The sequence below is a fragment of the Bos grunniens genome, chromosome 6 (assembly GCF_055505025.1).
Source record: "Bos grunniens cultivar Pamir isolate PY7600 chromosome 6, Bosgru_T2T1.0, whole genome shotgun sequence".
NCBI classification, from domain to species: Eukaryota; Metazoa; Chordata; class Mammalia; order Artiodactyla; family Bovidae; genus Bos; species Bos grunniens.
This window is the reverse complement of record NC_141170.1, coordinates 26,918,394-26,943,519: the sequence shown is the minus strand read 5'-3', so window position 1 is coordinate 26,943,519 and position 25,126 is coordinate 26,918,394. Positions and strand designations below refer to the sequence as shown.

Genomic DNA, 25,126 nt, shown 5'->3' with positions numbered 1-25,126 from the left:
AGTTATCATGTGATAGCACCCTACTCCACACCTCCCCAGCACATGAGATGTCCTTCCCCTGAAAACTCCCTCCATGCGTCATCTCATCTCTCTCCCCTGTCTTCATCCTTCCTACTAGCTTCTCCTTTTCAGTCTAAAACATGCTGAAGTCTCATCTCAGAGCAGTTCATCATCCCATCCTTTGGCCTCCTCCATCCCTCCCACTATAACCTGACCTCTATTTTTTTTTCATCCAGACTTCTCCCGAGCAGACCACTTATCTTCTCCTTAATTCCTCTTAACACCATATTTTTCATCCTCACTATTGATCAAAACATTTTATGCTGATGTCCCCAATGCTTCATCTTGTCAGCCTTGACCTTGCCAGAATTAGCAAGGCCATCATCTCATAAGTCGTGCCTTGATTTAAATTTTACTCCATGGGTCTCCATGAGTCTACTCTTTTGTATGTTGACAAAAAATTAATCAGTCACTCTAAGAAAGAATTGGAAAATTTTATTTGAGCCAAATTTGAGGATTATAACTGGGGAAGAGCACCTCAGAAAGCTCTGAGAACTGCTCCACTGGTGAGAAATCAAGGCACTCTTCTATATGTTTTTTTGAGACAGAGGGCTGTACATCAAATGGTGTATTATTGACAGTTTATGCAATCTAGATCATGGTTGGTCATGTGGTCCCTTTCAGATTCAAGAAGGAATATTATCTTTAAGGAGTCGTCTTGTTGGTGCTAGGAGAATGTTGTTCTTTTGGTCGAGCAGGCATTCCTGTTAATGGGGGAGGTCTGGCTGATGCATATTGCAGATATACAATGCATAGTGTTGGGAGAAAGGAGGTCAAGGGCAGAGAAAATTTTTTATGTTGAAATTTTTCTTGTCTTGCCATAAAATATGAATTTTATTTCATTTTATTTATTTTCTCTCCTTCTTGAGCTCATTTTCCTCTATCCATCTCTTGAATGTCAATTTTATTTGTATTCTACTCTCAACTGTCTGCTTTCTCACTCCGTATATGCTTCCTACATAACTGAATCAACTCACATTTTAAACTATTACTCTCTCCCTCTTAAACCTCCATCTCAGCTGCTAAACTTTGGGGTGCCTCAGACTCCATGCAACGCAAATACAACTCTTCTTCCCAAAAGCCTTCTCCTTTTCTCCTTTCTTCAACACAGCTCTTACCTAGAATTTTTTTTTTCTTTCAGGGAGAAGCTTTTTTTTAAGTTGCAGTAAGTGGGTTCTTCAGTTCTGACACATGGCATCTAGTTCCCTGAACAGGATCGAATCCAGTCTCCCTGCTTTGAGAGCGCAAAGTCTTAGCCACTGGACCACCAGAGAAGTCCTCCTAGGATGCTTTTGCCTTTACTGAGTATGTTCTTCCCAGCTGACCCTTGACTAACTTTACTCGTTTCTTAAGTAATGAGTAAAGATGCACTTCAGGCATCATCTTCCTTAAGCAAGTTTGACATGCCCCTCCTCTGAACTCCTGCATGTCCTAGTCACATCTCTGATGAAATATAATTTGCATTTTAAGACAGGACAAGAAAAATTGAATACAAACTTCTGTCTGTGTTGGTTTGGGTCTCCTCCTCTCCTCCCTGCTATGGAGTGTGCCTCCACAAGAACCAGACCTCTTTTGGGAGGTGGGAGTGCCCGCTGAACTGTCAAGAGTGATATTTTTTCTGTGCTTGCTTTGCACCACGTGCTTCCCTGGACTATGTATCCTTGTGTTTACCCGGACTATGTATCCTTGTGTTTACCCGGACTATGTATCCTTGTATTTACCCAGACTATGTATCCTTGCGTTTACCCGGACTATGTATCCTTGTGCTTACCTGGACTATGTATCCTTGCTGAACTGTATGTAAAATACCAATATGTCATTTCGATGTATGATTCTTTGTTTCTAAAATGGATATAACCATGCCTTTGACTTCTAACAAGTGGAGCAAGTCCTTAGAGCTTTTGGAAAAGCTACTTCCTGGTTTATAATCCTCAGTTTGGCTCAAATAAAATGATTTTTTTTCTTTCTTAACTTGATAACTGAATTTTCCTTGACATTTTCTTGGGGTAGCCAGCAAGCTTCAGACACCCAGCAGCTGACATCTGGAGTCTACCCTGAACCAGCGCTTGGTACCAGCATGGGCCCATTAAGACTTGTCCACTTCTTAGTATTTCTCAGGTGTTTTTGATGAGTTCTCCTGATAGCCAGACATCATTGCTTTAAATGATGTCCTGAATTTTATTCAAGCTGTTTCTCTTGGGACTTGGAATCCTAAGGGGATGCCGGTCTATTTCCTAGGCAGGGGCCTAAGTGGAAATTCCTAGGCAGGCATGCACCTAGGAGGAACTTTGGAGTAAACTGGGTTGGCTGCCCTCTTTAAAAATTTGGCTTAAATTGGGAAGAGTGTGTTCATATGGTCTGAACAAATTGTTTGCTGGTGAAGTGAGAGACTGAACCTGCTCAGCTCTTAAGAAAAGGGACTTTGCTCTTTCCTGGCTGGAACCATGGAGGGTGCAGAAGAGAAGAAAAAGAAGGTTCCTGCTGTGCCAGAAACCCTTAAGAAAAAGCGGAAGAATTTCGCAGAGCTTAAGATCAAGCGACTGAGAAAGAAGTTTGACCAAAAGATGCTTCGAAAGGCAAGGAGGAAGCTTATCTATGAAAAAGCTAAGCATTACCACAAGGAATACAGGCAGATGTACAGAACTGAAATTCGAATGGCTAGGATGGCACGAAAAGCTGGTAACTTCTATGTACCCTCGGAACCCAAATTGGCGTTTGTCATCAGGATCAGAGGTATCAACGGTGTGAGCCCAAAGGTTCGAAAGGTGCTGGGCTCCTTCGCCTCCGGCAGATATTCAGCGGCACCTTTGTGAAGCTCAACAAGGCATCAGTTAACATGCTGAGTATTGTGGAGCCATACATTGCATGGGGTACCCAAATCTGAAGTCTGTAAATGAATTGATTTACAAGCATGGTTATGGCAAAATCAACAAAAAGCGAATTGCCCTGACAGACAACGCATTGATTGCTTTATCTCTTGGGAATATGGAATCATCTGCATGGAGGATCTGATTCATGAGATCTATACCGTTGGAAAACGTTTCAAAGAAGCAAACAACTTCCTGTGGCCCTTTAAATTGTCTTCTCCATGAGGTGGAATGAAGAAAAAGACCATCCATTTTGTAGAAGGTGGAGATGCTGGCAACAGGGAAGACCAGATCAACAGGCTTATTAGAAGGATGAACTAAGGTATCTACCAGGATTATTATTGTAATCTGGTTAATAAACAATAGAAACAAATTGAAAAAAAAAAAGAAAGAAAGAAAAGGGACTTGGCTTCTTCTAGCCATAATGTGTCTTCAGGTGACTGAGAAGCTGGCAGAAGTGTCTGAGAATCAATTCTCATGACTCATACTGGTCCTATAGGGCATCCCACTACAATCATCAAGGAAATTCTGCTCACCAAGGGCACAATAAGGCTGATCACCCAGTGCTCTGAGCACCCATGGCAGTTTCAGACTGCAGGAGGGAGAAACCCAGACTTGTAAGAGAGTCGAACGGACCCAAGGGTAACTCCTTAGGGAGTCAGAAGCAGCTCACATTCGATCCATCACATTGCCCTCAGTTCGGATTATATCTGAAATAGGCTACCAAATGAATAATGAGAAACCACGCTTCAGAGGCTGAACAGCTTCAGATGGGCAGTCACTCCTAGAACCCTAGCTGGCTTCCTGCACAATTAGAACAAAGTCACTGCTTACATTTAACTCTTAAATGGCCAGGATGGGACTCTTGACATTCCAAAACTATAGAGAAAGCCTCCTTGATAAAACATCTTTTCAAAATTCTGACTCTAAGAGAACAAAATTATTCCTAGGAGAAAGCTTAAAGTTATAACTCTTATAATGTCCTTGAAATGTAAACACAGCCCATATTGCCTAAAACTACAGCCTTGGCTCAAAAAGTAGAATTTAAAACTAAAAGCGGAAAAAAAGAGGGTGGGAAGCTTTTTAAAAATCAAGCAAAAAAGCTATCAGACTCTGTCTGTGTCTATCTGGATATACATATGATTGTGTATCAATACATCCCTACCTCTGGATGGTGCTATGAAAATTAATTTGTAAAAGAGCTTTATTTAATTGATTTAGAAGTAAGTGCTTACAAATCAAATATTTCTAAATGTAACTTAGACTCACTCAAAATTTTAAAGGATCATGTGATCTAGGATTAATCTTTGCTGAAAAAAAAGCAAGTTTAAACTGATAGTTTAATTAATATAGACATGTCTTTAGAGTTGAGTGGGCTTCCCTTGTGGCTAAGCTAATAAAGAATCTGCCTACAATGTGGGGGAATTAGGTTTGATCCCTGGGTTGGGAAGATCCCCTGGAGAAGGAAAAGGCTACCCACTCCAGTATTCTGGCCTGGAGAATTCCATGGACTATTTAGTCCATGGGGTCGCAAAGAGTCGGACACGACTGAGCGGCTTTCACTGTAAAGTTAGGTATAACAACATTAAATACAATACTTTCATTGTACATAGGTTTACTGAAAGTCAATAAGCTTATTTATCTATGTTATAAAATCTATCAACAAGAAAATTAATGGCCTGATGATATTTTCACAAGTAATGAAAGAGATAAATGAGATGAAAAACTTTTGAGTAAACTATTTAAGAACAATTATGTTTTATGCTATGTCTACCTAAAAACAGTTTCTCCATATTTTTGGCAACTTGAAACTTTAGAGGTCTGATAAGTTAAATGATGAAAATTCAGTGAATGTCTAGATCATTTTTTCTCTAGATTATTTTTAATAGGATAAAACTAGAATTTGTTTCTTCTCTAGGTTTTCTTGAATGTTAATCTGCTTTTAATAACAGATTGTGAAATGTCTTTACCAGTAACTTTCTGCACGTGCCTTTGAAATCTTTTACCGTCATTTTGATTAAGTGAATAAACATTGTTCATAGTAACTTATGATCCTACTTGTCAAACATTTAAAACCTTTTGATATCTTTGACAAACTTTCTCAAATTCCAAAGGAAGTTTTTTTGACCTCTTACTGACTGTGGGATCCTTCAAAGGACCCCCTGAATATCTCAAAGAGAGACATTAAACTAATCAAGTTTATTTGGTCTGCTAAATTACATGGAAAACATTGTCAGATGAGTAACAATAAACCTTCTTAAGTTATATTCTATGGATAAACATTATTAATATAAATGTTCTAGAAATTATAGGAAGTTCCTAAAATTTGAAGTGTCCTGGTATGTTGTCATTCATAATTCTAGTTATTATCTTAAAATGTCAAATATCACAGAAATAGCCAAATTTCCTTGATGACTGCATTATAATCAGGTCTTTAACGATGCTTTTTAAGCCTTTTGTCACTTACAGATAGCTACTGTCCCACTCTGATACTTTTACAAAAATGCTTGTAGATGACTTGCTTTTACGCTCCAAAACTAACTTGGACTCGGTAGTAAAAGGACATCCGCCTTGTACGTGGGCTATTTCAGCAAGGGCTCTCTTATATAAGGATACTGAAGAAACAGCAATGGGGTCTCCTTTAACGAGTGATGTGCCACACTCAGTTGAGTCTCTTCTAAACTCTCGCCACATTTAGCACCATTCTGTATGCCACCTAACTTCTTAGGAAGTATTGTTGTTTTCTGCACCTAATACTATCTTGAGTCTATACAATAACCCTAACCTTACAGTTTGTTTCCAGAACTACAGGAAGAAAACCACCAAACTGCGTTTTGTTAACAGATTATCTTTTTGCTCCCAGAAATGACTTAGAAGATTCTATTGATAGGCTGATCTTGTTGATTTACAAATGGATCCTACTTAAGGGGTGAACAGGACATGACTGAGCTGGTTATGCAATAACGCCCACGATGGACATACCTAAGAGCTCTTATTGACCAGAAAGAAAGTGAGCACAACAAGCTGAACTAATTGCTTTAACCCCAAGCTTAACCCACAACTCCCCCGCAAAAACGGAAAACAGGTCGCAGTGTTGTTCATTCTTATACAGCTGCCAAAACAGTGAGCCATTATGAAAACACCAGGGCATTCTGAATCCGACACTGTGGAAGCTAAAGCAAATCAGTTCGCTGATACTACAGTCAAAGAAGCAACTTTAAACACTGGTTCTGCCCAGCCTCGAGAATGTTCACTGCTCTCCATGAACCCTGCAAAGGAAATAAGATTTTTTTCTACAGGCTCAGGAATCTACCATGAAAGAAAAGAAACAGATACCATATAGCAACAAAAAGGGAAAATTAACTCCATCACACAAATATTGTTTAGACCTGATAAAACGCCCCTCCCCCCACAAACCTTATAGTGTCTATTGAAGCACATTTGCCATTACTCCAATATGTACATTCTTTAACCCACTGGGCATCTGAGAAAATGGTTTTAGGGAAAAAACAGTATTTTTGGAAACCTTCATCTACAGCAGTTGAAAAGAAATATTATTACATTATTTACAGAGCCTTATTGAGACACTTAAAAAATGGTAACCAACTCTTTTTACAGCAAGCTTCTAGGATATGAAAACCTTAAGGGTCATGGATTACAACATAAAGGTTTTGTTTATTGGAAAGGACACCAAATTAAAGATTCTTTGTAGCCATGATGGCAAGAACCTTTTCACGTATTATTAACTAATCTATATGCAGCTAGACATGAATGGATTCACAGCTCTCATTTTATTTATTTATTTATTTTTGGTTGTACCGTGTGGCTTGCAGGATCTTAGTCCTCCAACCAGGGATCAAACCCATGCCTCAGCAGTGAAAGCACTGAATCTTAACCACTGGAAGGCCAGGGAATTCCTTCACATCTCTCATTTTAAAAAGGCCCCTCTACCCAAATGGACTTCGAGCCTGTTTCTAGCACCTGACTTCAACTAATTCAAGAATCACCAAGCCTAGATGAGAAGAAGAAGATAACAGTAGCAGACAGCTAACCCAAGCATCTGGACCAGGCTTATAAGACCCATCTTACTAGTTCAGTTGCTGCTGCTGCTGCTGCTGCTAAGTCGCTTCAGTCATGTCCGACTCTGTGCGACCCCATAGATGGCAGCCCACCAGGCTCCTCCATCCCTGGGATTCTCCAGGTAAGAACACTGGAGTGGGTTGCCATTTCCTTCTCCAATGCATGAAAGTGAAAAGTGAAAGTGAAGTCGCTCAGTCGTGTCTGACTCTTGGCGACCCCATGGACTGCAGCCCACCAGGCTCCTCCGTCCATAGGATATTCCAGGCAAGAGTACTGGAGTGGGGTGCCATTGCCTTCTAACTCTCTACTAAAAGTTAAAGTTACTTTTATTTCTAGGTATCCTTTTGGAAGGAAAAGATGAGATGGAAGGAAATCCTATCCTTCTTATCCAGATGGAAGGAAAATTCTTTAAAGTTGTTACGAAGTATAGTCACTGGAGACAATTTAACCAATGGTTGGATCTATCATCAAATAAAAGGCTGATATAAATTTTTTTTGTAATTTTTGGCATGCTGCAGTCCATGGGGTTGCAAAGAGTCTGACACAACTTAGTGACCAAACAACAATAACAACAGGCCCCTCATAATTCTTGTCACTGACTTCAGATGTTCCTCTAATCTATAAAATGTTTCCTTGTAGCATATACCACATTTGTTTACTACATTTGATTAATTTACTCAATTCTGAAGTTTCTATAATGGGAAAGTGACGTTGCAAAATCAAATGGCTCTTGATTTTTAAAACTGTTTTGTAATGGGCAACTTGTTCTATAATTCAGACTGAAATTGTGCTTTCATACCAGATTAGTCTGTCAATTTAACTATCTACTGACTCACATATAAAATCAGATTTCTTCATTGAACAATCTCCTTTCTAGTCTAAATGAAATTCTGGGTAAATGAGTAAGCCCTGAGGAGTCACAGCTTAAATCTTTGCTTCTGACTTCGCTATTGTTGTTGGCTATCTATATTGACTGGGCTCTGTGTCATTCATAGAGTAATAATCTCTTGTGCCTCTCAATGTATATTCAAAACTCCAACTAAATCAATGATGTCTAAATGACTTGAAACTATTGATTATAGTTCAGCATTAAACAATGGGCATGCACAATGTACATACAGGGTAAAATTGTCAAAGTCCTATTAGACAACCTAGAATTGACTATCAGTCCTTGCCAAGAATCCAATTAGCCATTTTGATTATGTATGATCCTTCGGCTCCAAAATATATATGACTGTGCCTTCAAGAGGCAGAACAGTACTCAGAGCTTTCTGAGAATTTGCTTCCTGGGTTGTAATCCTCACTTTGGCTCAAATAAAAAAAAAGAATTTTTTTCTTGATAATTAATTGAATTTTTGTCAACATTTGCATCACTGTAACACCATATTATAGTTTTCTATTTTGTGTCTTTATCATTAGACTGTGAGTTCCTTGAGAGCAAAGACTGTATGTTAACAAATTCATCATTTTTATCTCCAGGACTTGGCACAGTACCTGACACAGAGTGGAGGGTCATTAAAAAGTCATTGAATAAATTTTATGCCAGGTTTATTTTTACACCACATAGATGAATCTTTCTCTAGCTCTTCTACAGGAAGCATTGTGAGATGTACTGACTAAATGTCAAGAGTGGATTCCACTTCTATATTTTTTCCGTCCCTTACTTTTATCCCATTCAACTTTATTTTTGAAGGTTATTATATCAAGGATGGTCAAAGAGTTGTTATCTTTACCCCTTGCATATCAAAATGAAAGGTTCCCCTAGCTTATGTTGGTTAACAATAAAGAAATAAAGAAAAAAAGCAGTATATCTTTTTAATCTTCACAATGGTTCCCAGATATAAGGGATGTCATGAAAGCAGATTCTGAGTATGAGGTAAAGTGAGAAGCCATTATGACCAAACCAACCAAAATATACCTAGATACCTGTAGTTCTGGAGCTGGAAGGGACTTCAATAATGATTGACTCCACCAGTGAGTCACAACTTGCTTTGATCATTGGTAACTTGCCTATAGAGCCATGCTGTATACTAAAATGTTTGGGTTTTGGAAGTGCACAGAATAGAAAGAAGTAAAATAATTCTCAGGGCAAAATCTGAAACAGTGAAAACTGTAAGATCAAAGATGAAAAATGAGCTTGATATGGCCTCAGACTGTTAAAGCAGCATCATTCAGTAAATGACTAAAAGATGCCTCTCTGGTGATTTTCTAGCTGAGCCACCATCTCAGGTAACTGGCATATTTACACTGCATGGGTGAGAGTCCTTGCCTTCTAGGATCTAACTTAGTATCATCTATAGCTGACATTATCTCTTTTTTTTGCCACACCATTTGGGATCTTTGTTCCCTGACCAGGGATTGAACCTGTGCCCTCTGCAATGGGAGCGCAAAGTCTTAACCACTGGACCACCAGGGAAGTCCAACATTATCTTTTTTTTTTTTTTCCTGAAATGTCGGTGATTGTTTATCTGCCCACTAAGTAAACCCAAGAAATGGAAGATTCATCATCCAGGACTTGAAGACCTCAAAACACACACAGCAAACAAAGGGGCCTGCTCTGACTCTCTCCCCAGGCCAAACCTGCATCTATTTCCCACGTGAAATGGAAGTTTGTTGCCCTCGTGGTCTCAACCATTTCTGTATATTAGGCTAGAAAGAAAGTTCTTACCTTCTTTGGTATTTTTTACTATGAGTCACAACGAGGCAGAAACCTCTTTAATACAAAGATATGGTCCCCATCTTATCTTCAAAGTTGACTCAGGGATCCCAGGCTGATCAGACTTCTTCCAGATCTAGAGTCCGATAAATCAGGCGCAGGCCTAGTCCGGCACACCTGTCCCCAGAAAGCAAGTGAAAACATTCACAGCCCTGGCCAAGCATCCAGGGCTCCCTGCCTCCTGGAAATATGTGGCCCTTGATCTCAGTCAGATCAGGCCTGGGGGAGGATTTGAAGGAGGAGGCTGCTCAGTTGGGGTGTCTCGCTCACACTCAGGGCCAACCCCTGGAGACTGTTCTCTGCTGCTCACTCCTGCCTCCTCCTCACTTCTAAGTCTTCTTAAATCCTGGATTAGGAGGCTATGTTTCTCAAGCCACATCTGAGAAGGCTGAGCTCCTTAACCTAGAAATAGAAGAGTGCTGACAAGACAGATGGGGCTGGGGGCTCCAGAGCTCAAGGCGTCCCAGCTGGAGCCACGCAGAAGGCCCCGGCTTTCTTCCTTGTAGCTGGCTTTTCTCTGTTTGCAAAACCTGATTGAAATATCCTGTCTTTTTTAGCTTATTCCTACTACAGACACTTTCCCCAAAGGTTATAACCTAAACTATTCATATGTTAAAATATCAATCGTTATTCCCAGAAAACTTATTTTTCAATAAATCTAAGATGCTTCTGTGTGTGCTAATAGGCACTAAATATTCCATGGGAATTTGTAAAAGAAAGAAAAATTATACTCTGTTTACTTACCTGTATTTAGTAGGTCAAACTCGTTAATTATGTTGTTCAAATCCTCTTTATCCTTATTTATTCTTCCAGATCTGTGCATCTTTGAAAGAAATATTTTAAAGATTTCTATGATAAGTACAGGTTGAGAAATTTATCTTTGCATTTCTGAATCTTTGCATTATATGTTTCGAAACTCTACAATTAAATATTAGTTTGAACCATATGACATTGACCTTGGAAATTATATAAAACTAAAGGTTTATGGCTATTTTCTTGGTAGAAGGTAACTTATAAAAATAAAATATCACTCTACCCTATCAAATTCTTTCTGCCTTGAATTCTCTTTTCATATAGGTTCACTTTTCGTTAGTGGTTGACAGTTAAAATATTTTCCCTAAATTGACTAAAAGTTAAAAGATGGGTAAAATCCTATATTATTGAGAGTATGAGAAAGAGCCCTGTCCATTACAATACTGGTGGAAATATGAATTGTTTTACTTTTTTGAAATTAAACTAGATTAAATTTTAATTGAGATTTATTAAATTATGTATTTAACTTATTAAATTACAAATTTGTAAACTGTAAACCCTTTGGTCCAGAAATCCCACTTTGAAGTATTTCTTATAAAGCTGCTGCTAAGTCACTTCAGTCGTGTCCGACTCTGTGTGACCCCATAGACGGCAGCCCACCAGGCTCCCCCACCCCTGGGATTCTCCAGGCAAGAACACTGGAGTGCGTTGCCATTTCCTTCTCCAATGCAGGAAAGTGAAAAGTGAAAGTGAAGTAGCTCAGTCGTGTCTGACCCTCAGTGACCCCATGGACTGCAGCCTACCAGGCTCCTCTGTCCATGGGATTTTCCAGGCAGGAGTACTGGAGTGGGGTGCCATTGCCTTCTCCAATAAAGCTGCTGCTGCTGCTGCTACTAAGTCACTTCAGTCGTGTCCAACTCTGTGTGACCCCATAGACGGCAGTCCACCAGGCTCCCCCGTCCCTGGGATTCTCCAGGCAAGAACACTGGAGTGTTCCTTCTCCAATGCACGAAAGTGAAAAGTGAAAGCCCATATAAAAAGTGATAAGGATTTTCGCTACCATATTGTTCTTGATCATGAAAAACTGGAAACAATTTACAAGTTCATAAATTGTAGAATGGTTAAAGTTATTGTATATACAGGAGAATACTATGTAGTCATTTAAAAAATGTAGATCAATATCCCATCATGAAAAGATGTTCATATTTCATGTTATATGGAAAACACAACATGCTATATATATATATATAATCTAACCTCAATTTGGAAGAAGAAAAAATATTGTATATTGAAACATGTTCTAGTTTCTGTAATTGATACTTTGACATCTTGGGGCTTGGCTGACCAGATAGGGATTGTCCCTCCCAGGGTTAGCTGATGCCTAGAGATAGCAATGAACCTGTATATGAATATTATTGTTGATTCCAGATTATGTTTAAGAAAAATTCTGGTCTCTCCATGGATGTTGAGTTCACACATGTGGCCTTTAACTCTAGGTTTATTAATGAACTAAACTGAGACCTCTGTCTTTTGGCAAAGAGAACTAGAATAAAATGAGAAACTATGTTCATACTGGAGTTGGTTAATTTAGTAAATCAGCTAACCTCCCACACACTGTATAAAATGAGTTACAAAGAAATATTGTATAGGGGTTTCCCAGGTGGCGCAGTGGTAAAGAATCCACCTGCCAATACAGGAGGCACCAGAGACACTGGTTTGATTCCTGGGTCCAAAAGATCCCCTGGAGAAGGAAATGACAACCCATTCCAGTATTCTTGCCTAGAAAATTTCATGGACAGAGGAGCCTGGTGGGCTACAGTCCATGGGGTCACAAAGAGTCAGACATGACTGAGCGACGGAGCAGAAACACAAATGTTGTATTAATACAACATGGATAATGTAGCCAATATTTTATAATAACTACAAATAACATATAAATTTTAAAAATTGTGAATCACTACGTTGTACACCTAAAACTCATATAATGTTGTAAATCAACTATACTTAAAAAATAAAATAAAGGGATGACTAAAAAATCCAAATGGATTCCTCAAAGCCTCACCCCAGAATTAATCGATACCCTACAAATAAAGAGGGCTTCCCTGGTGGCTTAGATGGTAAAGCATCTGCCTGCAATGTGGGAGACCCAGGTTTGATTCCTGGGTCAGGAAGATCCCCTGGAGAAGGAAATGGCAATCCACTCCAGCACTCTTGCCTGGAAAATCCCATGGACGGAGGAGCCTGATAGGCCACAGTCCATGGGGTCGCAAAGAGTCGGACACGACTGAGTAACTTCACTTACAGGGAATCAGACCAACCACAGTGGATTATAAAGCCCAGGGGGTTATAATCCCTTGTATTATTAGTCCTGCAATCAGTTACCCATCGGGAAACCCAGTGGCCATGGACAGAGATATGTGCAAGACCTCCACACTGTAAACAATATTGATATCCCTCTTCACCTTGTTGTTCCCAGCCCTTACACCTTATCAGCTCCCATTCCTACTGAAAGCAAGCTTTTCACTGTGAGTGATTTTTGTTATCGTTTGTTTTCAGTCGCTGCTGTGTCTGACTCTTTGCAACCCCATGGACTGCAGCACGCCAGGCTTGCCTGTCCTTTATTATCTCCCAGAGTTTGCTCAAACTCATGTTCATTGAGTTGATGATGCCATCCAGCCATCTCATCCTCTGTCACCCCCTTCTCCTCCTGCCCTCAATCTTTCCCAGCATCAGGGTCTTTTCCAATGAGTCAACTTCTCGAATCAGGTGGCTAAAGCATTGGAGCTTCAGCTTCAGCATCAGTCTTTCTGATCTTTTTTAGCATCCCTAGGGATAAGGCCCATCAATATCTCTTTGCCTTTAACTGGAAATGACAACAATACATCTGAATAGTAATTTAAGGCTTAACTAAAAGTCCTGATTTCTCACAAATCCTAAAGGCTTATTTTTATTTAGATGATGTGATGTTCTCTAGAGGCTCTAACCTACCGTAACATGTACATGACTTGCTTCGCTGCTCCCCTCACAGGACTCCTCACAGAAAGACAGCATCCACCTGTCAAAGCCTCTAGCCTCAAAGAGACACAGGGTCTCCAAGGAGAAGTTGAAGTTTGTTCTAACTCAAGCTTGCTTTTTTAGGGGACTTCCCTGGTGGCCCAGTGGTTAAGAACTCACCTTGCAATGCTGGGGATGTAGGTTTGATCCCTGGTGGGAGAACTAAGATGCCGCAGAGCAACTAAGCCCACACATCTCAACTACTGAGACTGCACACTCTGGAGCCCTTGTGGCACAATTAGTGAGCCCACACGATGCAACTACTGAAGCCTGTGAGCACAACTAGAGAGTCTATGCACTGCAACAAAAGATCCCATGTGCTGCAGCTAAGACCTGATGCAGCCAAATAAATAAATAATTTTTCTTAAACATTTGCTTTTCAGACATCTGATTTCAGAACAAGGACTACGCAAAGATCCAGAAAAACTCCATGGCATCCTGAATCTCCCAAATCCCCAAACTAAATTTCAGTTGTGAAGCTTTCTTGGGTTAGCTGGCTACTGTCATAACAGGGTTCCAAATTTTTCTCTCATGATTCAGCCTATCTATCTATCTATATAAATCCTGTTGAAAAACACTACAGTTCAATTGCTCAGTTGTGTCCAACTCTTTGTGACCACATGGACTGCAGCACGCCAGGCTTCCCTGTCCATCACCATTTCCCAGCTGCTGCTGCTAAGTCACTTCAGTCGTGTCCGACTCCGTGTGACCCCATAGACAACAGCCCACCAGGCTCCCCCGTCCCTGGGATTCTCCAGGCAAGAACACTGGAGTGGGTTGCCATTTCCTTCTCCAATGCATGAAAGGAAAAGTGAAAATGAAGTCGCTCAGTATTGTCCAACTCTTAGTGACCCCATGGACTACAGCCTACCAGGCTCCTCTGTCCATGGGATTTTCCAGGCAAGAGTACTGGAGTGGGTTGTCATTGCCTTCTCCACACCATCTACCGGAGCTTGCTCAAACTCATGTTCATTGAGTTGGAGATGCCATCCAACCATTTCATCCTCTTTTGTCCCCATCTCCTCCTGCCTTCAATCTTTCCCAGCATCAGGGTCTTTTCCAATAAGTCAGTTCTTTGCATTAGGTGGCCAAAATATTGGGGGTTCAGCATCAGTCCTTGCAATGAATATTCAGGGCTGATTTCCTTTAGGATTGACTGGTTTGATCTCCTTGCTGTCCAAGGGACTCTCAAGAGTCTTCTCCAGCACCACACTTTAAAGGCATCAGTTCTTTGGTGCTCAGCCTTTTTTTATTGTCTAACTCTCACATCCATACATGACTACTGGATAAACCATAGCTTTGACTATATGGGCCTTTGTAGGCAAAGTAATGTCTCAGCTTTTTAATATACTGTCTAGGTTTGTCATTGCTTTTCTTCCCAGAAGCAAGCGTCTTTTAATTTCATGGCTGCAATCGCATTTTGGAGAATGAAGAAAATAAAGTCTGCCAGTCCTTTCATCCTGATCCTATTATTTGGGAAGATCAGGACAAGCTAGGTTTTAAAACATTGATAGAAACCTCAATGAATCTCTCTGACCTTGGACACTTTAATTATCAACTCTCCTTCTTCCTCAGAGTCTATGAAAAGGAAGGAAATGCCCTTAGGGTACTTATTTAGAAACATGGAGATGGCCATCACCAATAAGGTATCACAGTCAACAACTAGACCCTGTGGTCCTCCTTGCCTCTGAGCCATTCCTTCCACTGCCCTTTCAGTAAAGGCCACCGAGAAAGAGTCATGAGTTCCTCTCGGACTATCTTTGTTCCTCACACTGTTGAAAGCCCTTCTGAATTCCAACCATACCCAACATCTGTCAGCAAGACATCTTACTCCCTATGAAATTCTCCTGTTGACCACACCCCATATTACTCTTGCTCACTGTAATAAGCCTAACCTTGCCACCCTTTCTTCATCCTCTATGTACAAAACTCCTCACGACTATTTAACTTCGACAGACCACCTCTCTCTCTCTCTCACTTTTTGGCCATGCCACATGGCGTGTGGGATCTCAGTTGCCTGACCAGGGATCGAACCCACGTCCCCTTCACTGAAGCATGAAGTCTCAACTACTGGAGCACCAGGGGAGTCCTCAAAAGACCATTTCCTGAATCCCCATATGACTTGCAAGAAACCCCCTTAACAAATGTTGATTTTTCATGGCTTACTGATGGTTCTTATTTAAAAGATGAAATGGTAAATATTGTGCTGGGTATGCAATTGTAACCTCTTTTGAAGTTAACAAGACAGTGTCTTTGCCTTTGGTTACCTCAGTACTACAGACTGAATGACATGCTTACTCAATCCTATATTTCAGCCATGGGCAAAACCATATATAATAATATTTATATAGACAGTAGATACTCCTTTGGAGTAGCCCATGACTTTGGAATGTTATGGAAGTAGTGAGATTTCCTTACATCTAATGGGGATAAAAATTTAAATGTCCCATATATTTAAGATTTATTAGATGTTATGCTCCTACCAGCCACTCTGGCTACTACTAAACTTCTGAGCATTTTAAACTTGACTCTCTGGAAGCTAAAGGGAACCACCTCACTGATATCTGCACTAAAAATTCTTTACTCTCACAGAAACCAACAACCAAACCTCTGTCATGGTCCAAAAAGATGTTCCCCCAAATGATAATCTAGACAGATTAGCTAGAGATACCCAACAACTGGCTCTAGAAAAGGAAAACAATATTGGAACTCTAGTTACTGTTGGTTTGGTAAAAAGAAAAAGCTCTGGTTTGGACCAAATGATGATCCAGTCCAGCCAGAGACTATAAAATTCCCATTACTGACTACAGTTGACCCTTGAAAGACACAATCCTTGAACTGCAGGGGTCCACTTATACTGGGATCTTTTTTTTTCAATAAATACATACTACTGTACTACATGATCTGTATTTGGCTGATGTAGAATCTTGAATACAGAGGGCTGACTGTAAGTTACACAGCTGCAGGGGCATCTGTTGCCCTAACCCCTGCATTGCTCAAGGGTCAACCACACTGTACATGCATTGCATCATTCATCTACTGATAAAATTACAAACTTTATGAGCCAATATTGGGAAAATATTAATAAACCCACTAAAAGTATCTACTTTATTGGCCATGCCCACCCAAAACACAAACCTGGAAAACCTATCCGTGCCATCTAGAACATTTTAAATTACCCAGTAGACTGTTTGAGGTTCGGCAAACGGATTTCCTCCAGCTTCCTCAACTCAAGGATATAAATAGGTTTTGGCAACAGTTGTTATGTTTTCTCACTGAACTGAAGCTTTCCCTTGGAGATAGGCCACTATCTCTTCTGGGGCTAAGATTCTATTAGAAAGGGCTTCCCTGGTGGCTCAGGCAGTAAAGAATCTGCCAGCAATGTGGGAGACCTGGGTTTGGTCCTTGGGTCAGGAAGATCCCCTGAAGAAAGGAATGGCTACCCACTCCAGTATTCTTGCCTGGAGCATTCCATGAACAGAGGAGCCTGGTGAGCTACAGTCCATGGGGTCTCATAGAGTTGGACACAACTGACCTACTAACACTTTCACTTTCACCGAGCAAACCCCACCTCAAACATCATAGTGACCAGGGAATTCACTTCAGCCAGGTGCTTGGACAAGTCTGTGCTGGCTGGCCAGTTCTATAATACTTTCACCGTGCTTACCAGCCAAAATCCCCAGGGCCAGTTAAATGCATGAACGGCACCATTAACTCTAAAGGCAAAAATCTGTAGAGACTCTTCAAATATCCTGCCCAAAGTCATTGTCATTGGTCCTTCTAAATCTTAGGTCTATGTATCCCTTTTGCAACCCATAAACTCTCACCCTTTGAGATAATCACAGATGCCCAATGCTCCTAGCTCCTGCTTCTTTTGATCTATAGCTAATAAGAGGATACATACTCAATTATTTTAGGGACTTCCAGATGGTCAGTGGTAAAGAATCTGCCTGCTGGTACAGGAGACACAACAGACTTGGGTTTGATCCTTGAGTTGGGAAGATACTCTGGAATAGGAAATGGCAACCCATTCCAGTATTCTCACTTGGAAAATTCTAAGGACAGAGGAACTTGGCAGGCTACAGTCCATGGGGTTGCAAAGAGTTGGACACAATTGAGCACATAGGAATATACTTTATTATTTTAAAGACCTAATTTTTCCTGTTGAAAATAACTATGATTTAGTAGAACAATCTTTTTCACAGCATGCTCTCTGGAGACAAAGGTCTTCAGTATCATCTCTTACAACCTAGAGATTTCATCTCTTACAACCTAGAGATTTCATCTCTTACAAGAGACATCTTCAAAGACATCCCTTGGGGACTTCCCTGGTGATCCAGTGGTTAAGACAGTGCTTTCAATGCAATGGGTGCAGGTTTGATCCCTGGTTGGGCTTCTCTGATAGCTCAGTTGGTAAAGAATCTGCCTGCAATGCAGGAGACCCCGTTTTGATTCCTGGGTTGGGAAGATCCACTGGAGAAGGTATAGGCTACGCACTCCAGTATCCTTGAGCTTCCCTTGTGGCTCAGCTGGTAAAGAATCCACCTGCAATGCAGGACACCTGGGTTCAATCACTGGGTTGGAAAGATCCCCTGGTTAAGGGAAAGGCTACCCACTGTAGTTATTTTGGCCTGGAGAATTCCATGTACTGTATAGTTCATGGGGTCGCAAAGAGTCAGATACGACTGAGTGACTTTCACTCTCCCTTCACTTTGATCCCTGGTCAGGGAACTAAGATCCCACATGCTATGTGGCACAGCCAAAAAATAAAATAATTAAAAAAAAATTTAATTTAATTCCAATCTTGCTGGAAGGGCTCTTACCAACTGTTGTTAACCAATCCTCATACTGCTGAGATCCAGGGAACAGACCCTTGGATCCATATATCACATATAAAGAAAGCACCAAACCCTGATTGGACCTGCACAGCAACTGATGACCGGAAGTCAAGATTTCCAGGAATTGAAACAGATGACAGCTGAAGGAGACAGCTTCCCCACGGTGGCCAGATCAGGCCAGGATATCTTTCCCCACTGTTTCTTGCCTTTTCTCCTTTTCTTGGAAAGACAATGCTCTTATGTGCCCTTCTCAACCTGCTGCTTATGAGAGAAACCTCTGATGGTTGGCTTTGCCATCAGAAACTCCAGTCTGTACACGACAGCAGTGACTCTTTAGTCTGTTCTGTGACCAGTTTTTCATTTATCCTTAACGGCACTAATTTTACTCAACTTCCCCTCAACGTTAGCTACAGAGTGAAACTGCCATCAACATTCCCTCCCCTGCTGTTTCCTCCTGAAGACCACACTGATGACAGTGATGATAGTACCATCCTAGATCAACTTAAAATTATGACACTACAGCAACCGCCCCCCTCAAGCCCCTACTTTTATAATGTTTGTCCAAAAAAACAACTTAAAGTCAAGTACCCTGTGCTGTCATGTTAGACAATGGTCTTTTTGGCTTGGAGGAATCCTTCCAGAATGCTCTCAAAACATCACTGACCCCTGGTTGACTAATGCCAACAGCTCCATTTCCACAAATTCACTAATAAACAACGACACTTCAGCTGGAGTCCTTTGTGTTCTGGTTTCATCTTTGTTTGTGAAGGATGTTATCATCCCTGGGTTAATAAATGTCAGGACAGTTGGTGAATGGGAGGACAATGCTCACTACGACATCTAGTTGTTCCACTGTCTATTTATAACTGATCTGAAACTGGACCAACCCCTTAAGCCTACATCAGAGAACCCAAAGTTAACTGGCTGGCAGGGTACAAGACTCTGGGCTTGCCTCATCCGGAGATCTTTCCTCCTTTCTTGGTTTGGAGTATACATTAGTGAGCACATGACTGGAAATCTATCCATCACCCTAGGTAACATAGCTGACTCTTCACCACCAGAGCAATAGCTGCTCAACAACAGCGTTAGATTTCTGTCCACTTTAGTAACAGGAGAGCCAGTTTTTTTGTCAGCAAGAGCAAGTTTATTTGGGAATAGTCACAGTAGTACAATTTGGGATGTGCAAACTATGGCAGACCACAGGCAAATCCAGAGAACAAGAAAGAGGAGTTTGTTTTTAAAGGGAAAAGAAGGGGCTTGGGAGGCAGTGTAATCATGAAAGAGTTCACTGGAGGAAGCCAGCAGTCTAAAGTATGGAGACTTCTCATTGGTTGGGCAGCTACAGTTTGATTGGCTGGGCTGTCGCCAGAGTTTTCTTCTTCCTGTTGGGTAGTAGAGTAGGCAACACCTTCCTGTCTGAGATGTAGACATAAATCTCTTCCTGTGTGGAGTACAGTCCCCACATACAAACGAGTTCCATTCCAAGAGAGTATTTGTAAGTCCAATTTGTTCGTATGCCCAACAAAGTTAGCCTAGGTACCCAACTAATACAATCAGCTATATAGTACTGTACTGTAATAGGTTTATAATTCTTTACACGCAAATAATACATAAAAACAAACACACAAAAGAAGTAAAACATTTTAAATCTTACAGCACCTTGAAAAGTACATTAGTACAACAGCTGGCATATAGGGGCTGGCATCAAGTGAACAGACAAGGAAAGTCATTGACTGGAGGAGGGAGAGGAGTTGGGAGATGTTAGGGATGAAGGATGGTCAGCAATAGGAGATGGAGGGCAAGGGGCAATTTCACTAATGTCTGACACTGATGGCACAGGCTCTGGTTCCTTGCTGGAACAAGATGCATGTTTGCTTCTTTGAGGATTGAAGGTTCGTATATAGGGGGCTTACTGTGATCAATGATGCATTGGTTGGGAGCGGTTCCACTACAGGCCTGTCTCTGCTCCAGTTTTAGCTGAGGTTTCCTTAATTCTGCAATACCTTGGCTAAGGTGCTGTTAGGTAACCAAACTTCCCTTGACTACCTTGCAGAACAAGCACTGCTTGTTGCTCATGGATACATTTCTCTGGGAAAGTAGAAACTCAATTACAAAAAATCAGGGAACAAGAACACTGGTTACAACGTTTCACCTGATTCCCCATGGTCCTTCAATCTTTAGGACAATTATACAAACTGGATTCATCATTCTGCTTTTAATTTTGACTTGCATCACCATTTTAAGACTTTGTACCTGTTGGCTGGCAAATATCTGCAGGAATGATGCACCAAACCGTATGATGTCAGCTCAACACTTCGCTTTCAGATTCCAAGGCTTACAACCTTGACAAGACGTAACTTAAGAAAGGGAGATGCCTGAGAGCTCCTCTTTACCTTCCTTGTTCCTCAAATGTGGCAAATAGCAAATGCTATTTGCTCTTTCCGCCAACACAACCCTTAGGAAAGGTCCTTCCTGGCACTGAGGGACGCAGACAAAAATATTTCAGCCAAAATAAACAACATGATGCTACATCAGTGATGCTTTCAGAGAAAGGTCTTGATCAAAAGGGAGAAATGTGAAAACAGATAAAGCATACTGCTGCTGCTACTGCTGCTAAGTCGCTTCAGTCGTGTCCAACTCTGTATGACCCCATAGACAGCAGCCCACCAGGATCCCCCGTCCCTGGGATTCTCCAGGCAAGAACACTGGAGTGTGTTGCCATTTCCTTCTCCAATGCAGGAAAGTGAAAAGTGAAAGTGAAGTCGCTCAGTCCTGTTCGACTCTTAGCGACCCCATGGACTGCAGCCTACCAGGCTCCTCCGTCCATAGGATTTTCCAGGCAAGAAAATCCTATGGAGTGGGGTGCCATTACCTTCTCCGATAAAGCATGCGAGCATGCTAAGGTCACTTCAGTCATGTCTGACTCTTCACAACCCCATGGACTGTAGCCTGCAAGGCTCCTCTGTCCTTAGGATTCTCCAGGCAAAGATCCTGGAATGGGTTGCCACTTCCTCCTCCATGGGACCTTCCCAACCCAGGATCAAATCCGCATCTCTTATGTCTCTTGCATTGGCAGGCAGGTTCTTTACCACCAGTGTCACTTGGGAAGCCCAGATAAAGACTCTACACATGGACATCTCCAGATGGTCAACACGGAAATCAGACGGATTATGTTCTTTGCAGCCAAAGATGGAGAAGCTCTATACAGTCAACAAAAACAAGACCGGGAGCTGACTGTGGCTCAGATCATGAACTCCTTATTACCAAATTCAGACTTAAATTGAAGAAAGTAGGGAAAACCACTAGATCATTCAGGTATGACCTAAATCAAATCCCTTATGATTATACAGTGGAAGTGAGAAATAGATTTAAGGGCCTAGATCTGATAGATAGAGTGCCTGATGAACTATGGAATGAGGTTCGTGACATTGTACAGGAGACAGGGATTAAGACCATCGCCTTAATCCTTAAAAAGAAATGCAAAAAAGCAAAATGACTGTCTGGGGAGGCTTTACAAATAGCTGTGAAAAGAAGAGAAGCGAAAAGCAAAGGAGAAAAGGAAAGATATAAGCATCTGAATGCAGAGTTCCAAAGAATAGCAAGAAGAGATAATAAAGCCTTCCTCAGTGATCAGTGCAAAGAAATAGAGGAAAACAACAGAATGAGAAATACTAGAGATCTCTTCAAGAAAATTAAAGATACCAAAGGAACATTCCATGCAAAGATAGACTCAATAAAGGACAGAAATGGTATGGACCTAACAGAAGGAGAAGATATTAAGAAGAGGTGGCAAGAATACACAGAAGAACTGTACAAAAAAGATCTTCATGACCCAGATAATCATGATGGTGTTATCACTGACCTAGAGTCAGACATCCTGGAATGTGAAGTCAAGTGGGCCTTAGAAAGCATCACTACGAACAAAGCTAGTGGAGGTGATGGAATTCCAGTTGAGCTATTTCAAATCCTGAAAGATGATGCTGTGAAAGTGCTGCATTCAATATGCCAGCAAATTTGGAAAACTCAGCAGTGGCCACAAGACTGGAAAAGGTCAGTTTTCATTCCAATCCCAAAGAAAGGCAATGCCAAAGACTGCTCAAACTACTGCACAACTGCACTCATCTCACACGCTAGTAAGGTAATGCTCAAAATTCTCCAAGCCAGGCTTCAGCAATACATGAACCGTGAACTTCCAGATGTTCAAGCTGGTTTTAGAAAAGGCAGAGGAACCAGAGATAAAGCATACTTGATTTTAAATGGAGTGGGGAAGCCATGAAAAGAAAGTTGTTATCTATGGTTATACAGCCAGGAGGAAGAAAGATTTTTTGCATTTCTCAGCAACAGCAAACTAACCATCGCTTGCAACCAATGTGAAACTGCAACAACCTTGAACTCTCGTTCTCTTCTAATGAACTTTTGTTCAAAACAGTGCTCCCCAATTTCCTCCCACATTCCAATAAAAGCTAACATCCCCTTTGTTTTTTAGACTTGCCTATGGTTTGCCATTGTTTGCTTGTCTTGAATTGTTAAATCCTCTGCTATTCCCTAATAAACTTCTCTCTGCTTAAAAATAATTGCTGTTAATTTTATTTAAGGCTGGCAGATACTTCCAGAAGCACTTCCTAATGAATAAGGAGGTCTTACCTGCTCATTTCTTTATAAGCTGAGATATGACTACATAGGTATAAATAATGGTGAGAAGCTGGGAATAAAGCCTGAGGATATAGCTTGCCCTCTGAGATCAAAAAAATTATCTTTGAGTTGTTCAAGCTGGCATAGAAGAAGCTCAGAGAAGGTCAAGGCAAACCTTGAAGAAAGGACGCCCACTACCCACTTTACCATGACAAGCTCCAGACGGATCCTCCTGCTCCCACTGCACAAGGTTGAAAAGTTTAATGAGGAAGAAGCCTGTATTGGTCATAAAATATAATCTTTTCACTTTATTTTTTAAAGTGCAGCTCTTCAAAAATTTCATTTAAAAAATCATCTGTAAGGGAAAAAAAATAGGCTTAATTTAAACTGATTTTAATATCCTCATAAGTGAATGACCAAACATCAGGCTAGGTTTATAAACTTCACAAGATCCTTGCAATCAGAAAAGGTGTTCTGTCCATCAGTGGCTGCCAAGATGGTTCGATTTTAGGGGCAGCAGAAAGGACTCCTGCTTCTTCCTTACATCTTTCCTCTCACCTACAGACTCACTGATGCCTACAACAAATTCTGAGTGTCCTTGGTCCTTCAGGGTCTGTCTGCAAAGGAACTGGGCTTGCCTCCCTGTTACTTGGGACACACAGAAGTCTTACAGATATTTGCCCCTCTGCCGTAAGTGAAGAGGTAACACTTTGCCCTGAAAGCAGGTTTTAATAAAGGGCAAAGGTCACTGGGCATCAGATGATTAGCTTTCAATCAAACAATTAAAAATAAATACCTAATTGTGACAATGAGTACATGCTGTCACCTCAGTCATGTCCAACTCTTTGCAACCCCACAGACCGTAGCCCACCAGGCTCCTCTGTCCATGGGATTTTCCAGGCAAGAATACTGGAGTGGCTTGCCATTCCCTTCTCCAGGGGATCTTCCCGACCCAGCGATCGAACCCAAGTCTCCTGCATTACAGGCAGATTCTTTACCAGCTGAGTCACCAGGAAAGCCCAATTGCAACAATAACCTGACACAAATGACAACCATACACCAGATACCTGTCAGAAAATATTATGTATGTATTAATGTTGAGGATGCCACTGTCTTCCAGGAGAAATACCAACACACATCTACCTGCCCCTAGCCCCACCCCTTGGGGAAAACACACAAAATAACAACTTTAGCAAACCTTCATAGAATAGGTGAACTCTCTCTTCTGCTTTTAACTCAGATTCCTGATCCTAGTCATGTACTTGTCTGGGTTGGCAGCACTCATTACGGTAGTATAGATTGTATAGCTGAAAATAAAGAGAGGAATTTTAATATACACATCATTTTCTCTAATATCCAAAGAGGAAAAAACAATCCCAAGCCTTCCCCCTAACACTTGGGATCATGGACAAGAATACAAATAGAGATCTACGTATGTCAGAATAATTAAAAGTTATAATTCAAGCAACCACACAAAGTGTTCTTTCCTATTCTGAAAACACTGTGGGAGGCTGAGTTTAAATTTAAAATTCTCAGATCCCTCTGAGTTCCTCTGTGGCAGGAGGGAGAGCTGGCTTTGGCCTTCAGCCTCGTTCTGCCTTGCCCACAGGTGGCACATGTGTGGACACTCCACTGTTACATCCAGGCTTCAGCTGCGACACCCAGCCATCCCCCACCAGACACAGGACATCCACAATGGCTGCACACTGCCCTCAAGAGACCACCAGCAGGAAGCAGACCGCACAGGCCCTGGAAATGGCTTTGGTGCTGTTCAGGCTAAGAATTCCAGGGTCCTAGGTACTTAGGTCAGACTCTGAGTGGATTCCTTATATCATGGGAGAGTCAGAGGAAGGCCAGTGTGGGGCCCCTAGAGCTCAAGAATCAAGACCAGGGGCCCACTTGCCTAGATCTAAGGATGAAAAGTACAATGTCACTCATTCAACATTCTGCAGAGTAAGAGATCCCAATAACTTGCATGTGTGCGCGCACACACACTCAGGTACTTCACTTCATTTCTTTCATCTACCTCTTGCCCCAGACACTATCTGGGATTCATGCTCAAAGCATCTGGAGCCAGGCTATTTAGGGATAGGTGCTGGCACCCTGCAGCTGAATCGTACACCGAA

The 25,126-nt window shown here is 41.3% G+C and overlaps 2 protein-coding genes and 1 pseudogene across 4 annotated transcripts in view; 1 reads left to right on the top strand and 2 right to left on the bottom strand.

The window, feature by feature from the left end:
* Positions 1-23,342, bottom strand: part of PPEF2 (protein phosphatase with EF-hand domain 2) — a 58,864-nt gene extending 35,522 nt beyond the window's left edge. The window contains exons 1-3 of the mRNA XM_086405346.1: positions 23,208-23,342; positions 10,468-10,546; positions 9,676-9,840 (exon numbers count right to left, since the gene is read on the bottom strand). The gene's annotated coding sequence lies outside the window, so the exon portion shown is untranslated. The remainder of the gene's footprint in view (positions 1-9,675; positions 9,841-10,467; positions 10,547-23,207) is intronic.
* On the top strand, positions 2,487-3,327 carry LOC147370452 (large ribosomal subunit protein uL30 pseudogene; annotated as a pseudogene). Its single transcript, XR_015165285.1, has one exon. The product of XR_015165285.1 is annotated as a large ribosomal subunit protein uL30 pseudogene (transcript).
* The window catches only part of NAAA (N-acylethanolamine acid amidase), a 28,224-nt gene continuing 22,587 nt past the window's right edge, over positions 19,490-25,126 (bottom strand). For both annotated transcript variants that reach the window (XR_015165284.1, XM_086405351.1), the window contains exons 10-11: positions 24,199-24,307; positions 19,490-23,355 (exon numbers count right to left, since the gene is read on the bottom strand). Coding sequence is in view for 1 of the 2 variants with exons in the window: in XM_086405351.1 (XP_086261477.1) it covers positions 24,232-24,307 (76 nt within the window). In the remaining variant the exon portion in view is untranslated. The remainder of the gene's footprint in view (positions 23,356-24,198; positions 24,308-25,126) is intronic.